General features: G+C 39.3%; 1 protein-coding gene across 2 annotated transcripts; it reads right to left on the bottom strand.

Annotated features, from left to right (window-relative positions):
• Positions 1-1,442: 1,442 nt before the first annotated feature.
• On the bottom strand, positions 1,443-8,687 carry LOC104615974 (tRNA selenocysteine 1-associated protein 1-like). Of its 2 annotated transcripts, none has more exons than XM_010292512.1 (7): positions 8,607-8,687; positions 7,333-7,466; positions 6,627-6,758; positions 5,605-5,724; positions 3,246-3,441; positions 2,656-2,701; positions 1,443-1,838 (listed from the first exon to the last, which is right to left on the bottom strand). In XM_010292512.1, the coding sequence occupies exons 1-7, from the start codon at positions 8,616-8,618 to the stop codon at positions 1,702-1,704; spliced, it is 777 nt and encodes a 258-aa protein (XP_010290814.1). In that variant the 5' UTR covers positions 8,619-8,687; the 3' UTR covers positions 1,443-1,701. The 2 variants fall into 2 exon arrangements, with proteins under 2 accessions (XP_010290814.1, XP_010290813.1); XM_010292511.1 differs by lacking the exon at positions 8,607-8,687 and adding an exon at positions 7,563-7,628.
• Between the last annotated feature and the right edge of the window lie 2,242 nt (positions 8,688-10,929).

The raw sequence follows: 10,929 nt of genomic DNA, 5'->3' as shown, positions 1-10,929 counted from the left end.
TTTACCCAAGAAACCCATGTTTCCCAGCTACCTTGCAACTAGCACTCCCCAAAGCCAGGAAACAATTGCTAAAACTGATGCCACTCCCCCGCCTAGATACTTTTTGCTTTTTGTCTCTTCCTACATGTGTATCTGCACAAGATTCAGGAAGCATGAACTTCCTATAGTACTCCAAAAGCCTTTTCTGTTTTAGAGTACCTGCATTTCATGGTAGAACTTTGAAAATATTCCTAGCTGAAATTAAACTGTGAAAAGAGGGAGATTCCGGTCAGCAGCTAGAACTGACCTGCCAACACCAAGTTATTACTCTGCAATACAGTATTTGTTTTAAACTTAGTAACAGCATATGGGTTATGACCACTTTAATTACAGTAAGTCATAAAAAAGCCAGAGAACTGTATTCTATCTGCCATTGTAGCAATTATGGTTTAGACTGCCCCCAAAACACACATGGCAGTACCAAAGTGTCTTGACTAGCTTTAATAGCTTCCACAGCTATTAGCCATGATAATTTCTGCTACCTTTTTCCTTGGAATAGTATTCTTCTGTTTCCAGCCTAATATATTTCATCATTATGTACATTTAGTAAGTACTTTTGCATACACATGGGCTTAAGTAGAACCTATGACAGGAAACTACTTTATACCATTCAAGATGGGAACAGTTTAGAGGAAGCCACTCGGATGTTGCTAGCTTAAAGCAGAATTTTCCTCATTGCCATCTCCCCTAATCCCCTTTGACTTGAATACTGAAAACTGTCATCCTACTAAAATTTTATAACCTCATCACTACAAAACACTTGAGCATGCAGACTGAACAAATTACAGAGCTGTTTAGGATAGGGTGCAACTTAGTTGAAGAGTTGTTACTAGGACAGCTTTTTTGTTCCCAATATGTTATTTTTCCTCCTTTAAACCAGGAAGTTATTCTGTCCAAGGATTTTTAGGTTTAAGAACATGTATTATGCTACACCAGTTTCTCTTCTGTAAAGTGTCAGTTGAGAAGACTAACAATAAGAAGGGCAGGAAAAAAATAGTCAGTAGGGATCACCCTTAGTCTTTGAAATGTCTGCAGCTACAGCAGCTGAAAGTTTGCCCTTCTTAATGTTTAAAATACTGTATTGATAAAGCAATTCTAACTGACCTAGCAGATCAAAAGTAGTACAGTTAGTGCCAGCAGACTGCAGGAGAAAGTGGGCCCAAGCATTCCCATAGCAAACCCTGGGAGTGGCTCCCAAATACACATATAATCTAAGCAAGCAAGTTAACAACTTGTAAAAGATTGCCAAGGAAACTCGGGAATATGAGAGTTAGTTTTTGCTAGTGTCCTGATGCCCACACCAAAACAAAGACAGGTAAAACACCCCTACTGCCTCCAGCTAAATTCCAGAAGCCAGAAGAGAATGTGCTTCATGTATGTAAGTAAAATCCCTTGCTGGCAGGTTTGCAGAAACAAAATTTTATTTACACAGGCAAGTCTATCTTTAGACCCCATTGAACTCTTTACATTTCTAGAATATTTACATGATTTCAAGATGCTCCAAGAGTAGAGTGATGAACAAAAAAAAAGATTACAGAAACTGTCAAAAGCATAGCAAAAAAACCCAACCTATCATTGTGCTTTAAAACTTATGATCTAGAGTAATGTAGAAGAAATGTAATTTTAGCACCTTGGTCATAACGGTCATGCTATATAAGACACTTAAATAGCAGGGGGGATGTCAGAAGTGACCGTATCCAGAGGTTGCCAGTGACAATTCATGAGGGAATCATAGAGTTCTTCACTTGTCTCCATAAATTGTCTGTTCATTTCATCAACATCCAAGTAAAGTTGTGGATCTGAAAAATAAAAGCCTGGTAAGTACAGGTGTCAGATCTTGGGAGGCATGCACACAAAAACCTGAGGAAAATGCCTAATAAAATGTATTTTAGCCAAACTTAGTAAATTTACTACTAAATCTATTAAGGTGTTTATTCACCTAGAATTTTTAAATAAACCTGGCAAGTCAACTTCTTTTGGAATTTGCATATTAGAATGCTAGGACTATATAGCTATTTCAAGATAGAGAGCAGATTTCAGGATAATTAACCATTAAACTCTTCCCAAAGCAACTTAACTCATTTCTACTACAATTTGCATTATACAGGATAAAGTTTCTGTACACTAACACAAGATGTCTCTATGCAAGGAACTGTCTGCAAACCTTCCAGGCCAAACCATTAAGTTTTGTACCAAATCTTTAAGCACAAACTGAATCCTCCTTTTAGGACCGGCAACACAAGCTTTTACCTCAAGGTTTGGTAAATTAAGCTTTTGCCTATTAATGAGTTTAACATAGAATATGCTTAGCAAAATCAATACAAAGATATGACAAATTCTCTATTAGACTATTTTGGAAGGTGAATGAAAGCAAAGTTACAAGAAACCTACTGTGAAGTGTTGTTGACAATGTCCCACTCTACTTGACATGGTGTATACCATCATCTTTAAAATCCTACCTCATCTCAACTATAACCCACAGAGGATCCCACTACATCAGCTGACTTTCCAAGACATTCTTCATCCAACAGTCATTGGCTTGTATTGTTAAAAGGGCACAAGTACAGCTAAACTCAAGCTGCAGTGATAGAATCATCAGTATGATATCATCAATACCTTCAGTTATTAGGTCATCACTGATTTCAGTCATAGCTGAAGTTTCCTAAAAAAAGAAAAGAAAAATCTCGTAAGTTTACTCATAATCCATTTCAGAACGCATCACAAATCCAAAATTATTTTGTATTCCCAAACCACTCCCTCCTCCCACAATTACAAGAATAGACCAGGAGTTTTTGTGTTTGTTGGGGAGGGTTTGGTTTTGGTTTTGTTTTTTTTTAAGAAAACCATAGTAAAGTTCATATTAGAAGTGACTTCTGGAAGCTGTAACTAATAAATTGGCTGATCTAAGTAAGATAAGTCCATCCTACAATAAGAAAAACAGGAACAGAAGCAGGCTACAGAATTATGCTGTCAGAACTGTTATCTGGCATACATGAATAAACAATGGCATATAAATCTCTAATTCTACAGAAGCACTACTTAAGCACTTAAAGATACTTCTGAATGAAGCCTGCTATTCCAATCTCCACACTAAGCAGAAAGCATAATTTCAGTCTAAGGACTTCTTTTTGCTCTGACTTCTACTATTTGTACAACCTACTATCTGTGAGGTTTTTTTCTTTAAAGCAAGTGTGTAGTATCTTTACCTCAAAAACAGCTGGAGCCATAACAGCATCTCCTAAAGAGCAGTCTCCAACAGCTTGCATGCTATCATAGGGAGCATAGGAACTGTAGTTGTAGTCAGCATAAGGATCATAACCCCACTGTGAGTAGTAGTTCTGATAATCTTGGTAATAATCATTATAGTTGTACGACTGGTACCGCTGGAATTCTGCTTTCAGTCTGAAACATGAGAAGTTATATACAGTTATAATGAGCTTGAGAACAATAAACTGTAAACCGAGTTCTGAAGTTAAACAATTTGCCAGCTTACGCACTTCAAAGTTTAAAAGGAAACCTTTCCAAATAGTTGCCTGAGCAACAGTCTAAATCACAGCACAAGATCTTGTGTCTATACAGAAGCAAATGCTCTCACCTTTGCCAATACATAAGTAATTATTTTCATTAACTCAAGCCATGACACTTTCTGTATTTAAGTACTTCCAGTATCTGTATAAGCAAGCTGCTCATAAATCTTTGTGTTCTGCTAAGAACTTATTTATTAAGACCAGAGACATTTATCAAGCACAGCTGCTTTAAAGATGCATTCAGTCTTAATTAACCCTTCTATCTTTTGTTTGGTTAATACTAAATCTTATTTCCAGAAACAAGGGGGTGAAGTCAGATTATCTGTTTCAGAGGAGCACCTGACTGCCTGCCAGTTTGCCATGCCTGATTCCACCTGCTCAGTTTTTAGTCCATGAAGCATTCAACAGTTACCAAAGTGTAGCTGTCAGGTGAAATCAGCACTGCCATGATCCAGCATGAAGCCAAATGAGTAGGAAAATGACAAAACTCATTGGTTCTTAAGACCAAAGGGCCAGGTTACCAGTTTTCACTACCTTCCCTCTCCTGAGTATATTTTCTCAGGGACATCTTCACACTAATGACAAGAACCAATGCACAAGTGTTGCCTGTACTAAAACAGATGTGCACTACAGGAAATACATTCAGATGACCCAGCTGCACATTCCAAAAAAATCCTCCATGCTTAGACATTTCTTCACTGACCATGTACAGGCAGACCTCCAGTGTTTGCAGAGTCCCCTTTCTCTGCATCTCCATTTCATTACAGAAAAGTCAGATCTAGGCTTTGTCAAGAACACAAACTGAAGGAGCCCAGAAATCACATTTCCCATATAAGTGACTTAGTGACAAACTACTCGAATGGCTGGGTATTTTGATGTTAGGAGAGCATGGTACTCAGCCATTCAGAAACAGATACAGATTAATGATGTGTATTTTAATACCTACATTAGTTTCATTACTGTAAAGCTACACATACATTTAATAAATAGGTATTCTATTGTCTTGCTACTGTAGTAAAGAAATTACTAGATAGTGTCTCAAAGTCATCTGCTTCCAACTTCTCTCCTACATAAACCTCTGCAGGAAAAAAATCTGAAAATATTGTTGACATTCTTTGGCACAGCAGAAGTAAGGAAACCTGTTTCTTTGTGACCTCTTCTTGTTTTCAAAACAATTTAGTCAGAGTAATTCTGGACAATGCTCTCTCAGGCAAGAGCATTTCCACTCTAAAGCAAAGAGGCAACATTCGCAGAATTATCCAGGGGAAAAGAGAAACAAAAGCTGTTATTTTTACTATTTAACAGAACATACAAGCTAACCTCATAAATATACTGAAGTGGTTTTATATAAAGTTCTATTTTTTTTTGTCTGTATCCTGGATCAAAGTTTATCCAATTTGGTATCAATTCTCTAACTGTTCAGAGACTTGAATTGCCTTAAATGAGAGAACTGAGCCGGCAGAGTAAAAAACAAACTCTCAAAACCCAATCAACTTTAAATTCCCTGCTGATCCAATCTTTTGAAAAAGCAAGGAACAGTACTGTAAACAAACTGTTCCAGTAACATATCCTTTGGCTTTCTCCCCCCCGTTCTGTATTTTTCCACTTAAGAGTTCCTTCCTCTGCCAGTCTACTGTAAAACTAGAGATGTGCTACCTTGCCTAAGCTAGAGGGAAAGGTCTGGAAGAAAAGCTCCCTAGCCTACAAAACTGCTTGTTGTCCCTCCTACCTTCTTCAGGCCCAAACCCGGAAAATATTTATGAATACATTCAGCTTTGCTACTCTAAGAATTAAGTCTTGTTAGAACAGCAGCTAAGCCCAAATTACACAATCTGACTAGACTGAATAGTTGGATTCCCCCAGCAATCCTGAAAGAGGTTGATGAATCCAGGGAGTCAAAACATAATGCTTCTGTATTTTTGATTTTGTAGACTCATGTGTACAGCCATTATAGCAAGGGCCACAGACTTTACAAAGGCAGAGCTACAAGAATCTGATTATTTAGAATTACTGTATCAATGCACAACTCATTTGTTACCTTTTAGAAATTCCTATGCTCAGCCGGATTCGTTTTCCCCCCAGACCTGGTGCATTCTGGCAGTCTTGCAGTGCCCTCATCTGATCACCTTGCTCACCAAATCTGACAAAGGCATACCCTCTACAATTTTCAAAAGGGAGAAAACAAATTCTAGTATGCATAACAGTTACAAAGCTAATGAATTCAATTTCTGTCTTCTACAAAACCAGAAGATAGTAGCTACTATAGCTTCCATTACCTAAGCGACCTCTCTGGCATGTGCACATGCACAGAAGATGCTTTCACCAAATTAAAAACTTGGGCCAGAAGCAAAAACCTTGTTCTTTGATAGCATTAAGATGCAGCTTGCTGAGAGCCAGTGAAACAATACATTTTAATTGCTATCTGTGTAAGTAAGAGTCTGTATTTCTGCATTTACAGCAGTTAATCTGTCAGTTAGTATTAACCTGCTCCTACCACTGTACAGCACTAACATTCTTTTTATACTTGCTTTCTCTTAAGTTTCTTCAATTAGTCTATTAGAGCCAGCATTGTCTGAACCACAAACTCACTCATCCCTGCTTGACTCACTGCCTGGCCAGTAGAACTCCTGCTAGGCTTTATTTACTAGTATTAATAGGTTCAGTCTCCTAACCCTCTAAGATTTGCCAGGCCTTACACTTTTCTCCCAGATGTAAAAAGGGAATTATTTTTCCTTCGGTACTGCAGATGATTAAGTGGACACACCACTGTATGTAAGCACAGCGGCACAGATTTCAGTGCACAGCTCTCCCTTCTCCCACCATCTTATTTCTTTCATGCAGATATGCATACAGCTAGATTGAAAGTTATCACATTAACTGCTTAAACTAACCAGAAAGTTTTAGAAACACAAGGATCTGTGCTGTTAAAAAAAGTAATACTAAAGGCTAATCTCTCTCTTCCTGCCTCTGAAGAAAATGCAGAAACAGTTCCGACGCAAGTTCTTATACGTAATTATAGAAGCAAACATTGATAGCATTACAAATTTTCACAGGCATTACCTGGAATATCCCAGCAGGTCTGTTGCTATTTTGCAGTCAATACATGAGGGGTACCTCTTTAGGAAATAATCATAGAGCTGGAAATCATCCACTTCTGGAGTAAGCTCCCCAACAAATATAGAGTAATCCGGTCTTTAAAAAGATAGAACAATTGTCAAGTTTGAGACTAAGGTAGCCAATTGTGTATTAAGGTACCTAACATATAAGCAGGCAGTTATCACTGGACAAATAAGGAGGCAAAAATCTGAGAAGAGTGTTAACAGCAAAACTCTGCTGCGTAATGTACAGAACTGCAATGCCATCACTCCAGCAGAAAGTTCTCAATTTCTCTGGGTCCATACTGCTGCTTTCGCAAAAAAAAAAGCACAAAGCAGCATTTATAAGGAACTTTTAGAAGTCAGTTTTAAAAAGAAAAATTTATTGTCTGAATGGGAGGAGGCACAAAAATACCAAAAAAACCCACTAACTCAAGTTACAGCCATGATTCAAAAGAGCTATGACTATTTTGCCACCACTTCTCAGTGATTATGGGAGAAATGAAGTACAAAGAGTTTCATTATTCTATTGGCATACATTTCCATAAGCAATACTTCATGTATACACACCAAATATGCCATTTCAGGATTCTAGAAGTGATGGCATTCACTGGTCACTATCCATTTAAACAAGTAACAGGTGAGAGCTTCCCATTTCAAAGGGTGTTTACCTGGTTGAATTAGTACTACTAGGGACAAACTCTATTCTTCCTGGTTTTATTTTGTTCTTTTTCTTCCGTTTCTTCTGTGGTGTTCTCCACCAGCTGTAGGCCTGGAGACATTCTCTTTTTTTCGCCATTAAGTCCTGTTGGGAGAAAAAAAATCACCTTTATAGTATTTAGCCTCGTTTACATTCCTCCCTCCCACTCCCCATCACCACAGGTGATTTCCCCATATTCACCTTGCCCTTGAAAGAAGCCTGGGGTCCCATTTCTCCCTCCGCCTCCCATGAGGGAAAGCAGCCTCTGGGGAAAACGCCTGGCAAAAATAACAGAGCCAAAGGATTGTATGAACAGCCATATTCCCCTGACTTGTCAAGCTGGCTAAAGGATTGACAGCTTCCTCTTGGAATTAGGGAAAAAGCAGTAGCCCTTCGATGTTGGCCAATCCTAAGTGTTAACTAGCTTCAGGACTGGACTGTGTTCCACTTGAGCTCCAGGACTCAAAAAACCCTGCAGCAGCACAGTCTGAGTGATGAAGAGGCAGGGAGATCATCACTCTTGCCTAGAAGGGATCTCAGCTGTCCCTATCTCCCCTCACCTAGGAATTCTTCTTATGTGAGATGCCTCTCCTCACTACTCAGCTGTGAGTCACTCCCAGGCCAGGAACGACGACAGGAGGCCGATTAATGGAACGTAAGGAGAAAGCACACCAGGCACTAGCTTGGCTGAGGGAAAACTCAAACCCAGACGCAGGAAGAAGGAGGCATAAAAATTGCCTCTTGAAGAAAAAAATAAAAAGAAAGAAAACCCAAAAACCACGGTTTAAAAAGGAAGCGGGGCAACTACACAAAAGAGAAGGGAAACAACAGCCGTGTTAACACAGGTTGCCTCCCTCGCTTAAGATTCTGAAGAACGAAGATTTCCAAAAATAAGAATGGCATTTCGCAGCATTTTTTACTTACGCAGGCTTTAACGTTCTTCCTCTAGAACACCTCTACATATATCTTACATAGAGAGTGTTATGCGCAACGTCCTTCAGAAGAACTCATGCTCAAATAATCCAAACTGCAAAGCTTAATGTTAAGACCCCAACCTGCTTCAGTCAGTATGATTTAAGTGTCCAGAGGACAGGCACCAATTACCAGAAGAAATTGTAGAACTAAAAGAACACCCAACTCAGAGCAAGCTAGCTATTTCAGCTTTACATTTACTAGGAATTCTGAGTATGGTTCTGGAATCCATTTAGGCACTGCAAGCCTGAATATCTGACCAAATGATCTTACCTGGCTTGCCATGGTTCAAACTGTCTTCTGCCTTTCTCAAAGAACACAGCTGCCCAGGCTCAGTTTGTTGCACTCCTTCAGCTGAAAAAGATGTGGGGGAGGAACAAGAAGATAAAGAATCTTAACCTTGAGTCTGATTACTTTCAAAGATGTTCACCCCGCCTTAAGTTTTTAATGTTATAAATTCAGAACTCAGAAATTCAAGTTCTGACTTGTCACTAAAGCAATGCTAAAGCAGTGGAGATAAAAAGGATATATGGCCAATGGGACTATGATCAGAAGTCACCTTTGTTTTCTTAAATTGTCATACTCCACAGTTTTCCCACTATCCAAAGCACTAGAAAATTAGAGCGCTTTTAAATCACCTATACCTTACCCTTAATTCTGAAAATAATACAGTAATTCAGAAGATAGATGTTCTAAAATAGTTAAAAGCAAGGCAACAAAAACAGAGGCTTCAATATGTTTTGCATAACCCCTCATTTTTTTTCCCTTTTAGCCAAATTAAGAGTTGATTTACTTGTACCACAAATCATACAGCTGAAAACAAACAGTGGTAGAATCACACAGAATCATCAAGGTTGGAAAAGACCTTTAAGATCAAGTCCAACCATCAAGCCAACACCACCATGCCCACCAAACCATATCCTGAAGTGCCATGTCTACATGTTTTTTTGAATACTTCAGTGATATTGACTCCACCACTTCCCTGGGCAGCCTGATCTAATGTGTTACGTTGCACTTCTGTGCACACTACATTGTGCACTTCCTATGCGCTACAGAACAAGAAAAATGAAAGAGGGAGGACGACACAGTACAGGTAAATGTGATCTTTCTGTGCAGCTTTTCTTAGATATGTCTTCTCTCTTTTGCCTCTTCCATATGCACATTTCACTCGCTACCAGTGAGTTAGCAGCAACAAATGACCTTTTACTGCTATCACTACACCAGTGGATACTTTCCTCAAAGGTATGTACCTCTCTGTTGATTCCGATATCCTTTAAGCTTTTTTTTCCCCCCCCAGTCATCCAACCAATATAAATCAGCGCAGAAAATTTCATTTGCAAAACAGTTTGCATCTACTTCCACACACTGCTGAATTTTTTACAGCCGGTGTTGCTCCTTCCATGCAGATACCCAATTGCTGCAGTTTTAATTCCCATTTCCTTGCAATAATTTATGTAATGTTTTATGGACTGGCTGGTCAAATCCACATTCGCATAATACAATAGAGTGTTCACCATGCCTTAAAGGCTTGCCCACACAGGGCAACAGTTCACAGCACTACTTTGGAAAATGGATTAGGCTAACCTGACACAGGATAGCCATATAACGTAACACCATGCATGGACACTCTCATTATTCAGCATAGCTATGCACTTCATCTGCATAACCATTCTGAAGCCAAGAAAACAGTCAAGTACAAACAAGCCCTTAAATACAGGCGTATATCAGTAAGGTAAGTATATGCCTTCTTACTAAACCTAACTGTGCTTATTATAAAGAATTATCAGCAGCAGGTTTTTTTCTGTTAAAGAAAGTCATTATTAACAAAAATATCCACCTAGTGATGTTCCTCTAATTCAAGCGTTACTTTTATTAAGAGCAACCACAAACTCTTCCATGCTCTAAACAATGAAATACTAATTCTTGAATTCACAACTGTGTAATACTTTTTTTTAACTTACCGTTCTCTATTCGTGTGGATTTAATAACAGAAGATGGCACGCACTACAAAGTGGTTTTATTGCAAAAGACTATCAGAAGACAAGTGATACAATTGTTTCTCTATCACAGACTTTATGCAAAACTGCGTTTCTGTACTCCTTCCCAGTCTATCTTGACTGTGGCCTCTTGATCTTTTCACTAGAAGACAAAAATATTTAACAAGCAGTTAAAACAGCATGCATTAACATACGATTTTTTATATTTGCCTTAACCCACAGCTAGCTTCTCATTTAAGCAATGGGGCTTGAGCCTCCCGAATTCAAACACCTCCTTAATTAGATTACACAGGCATTTTACCTGGCCATTCACTGGTTTTGTTACTACATTTGTCCTGGCGAAAAGGTGGATGAAGCCACTTACAAATAAAATGGCCTGCGCGAAGGCTGCTCACTCAAGCTCGGAAGACGAGCCGCCCCCTTCTGCATGAATTTCGCTCACGCGAGGAGCTGGGGAAAATCTCCCCGAGCGCCTCAGGCCGGCGCGATGACCCCCAACCGAGCCGCCCGGCGAGCCCAGGCCGCCGGGCCGTGACGCAATTTTTATAAGCCACTCGGCACGCCGGGAAGAGCCACAGCGCCGGGCAAGAAGTGCGCCC

This window comes from Phaethon lepturus, unplaced genomic scaffold (assembly GCF_000687285.1).
Source record: "Phaethon lepturus isolate BGI_N335 unplaced genomic scaffold, ASM68728v1 Scaffold57138, whole genome shotgun sequence".
Lineage (NCBI taxonomy): Eukaryota > Metazoa > Chordata > Aves > Phaethontiformes > Phaethontidae > Phaethon > Phaethon lepturus.
This window is presented reverse-complemented; position numbering and strand designations above follow the sequence as displayed.

What these genes read in the sequence shown, in the direction of transcription:
- LOC104615974 (XM_010292511.1), bottom strand. Translation starts at nt 7,592, where the DNA reads ATGGGACCCCAGGCTTCTTTCAAGGGCAAG. An exon ending in AGTAGTACTAATTCAACCAG is followed by an intron (nt 6,759 to 7,332) that starts GTAAACACCCTT and finishes ATCTTTTTAAAG; the next exon opens with ACCGGATTACTCTATATTTG. An exon ending in TGATGACCTAATAACTGAAG is followed by an intron (nt 1,839 to 2,655) that starts GTATTGATGATA and finishes TTTATTTTTCAG; the next exon opens with ATCCACAACTTTACTTGGAT.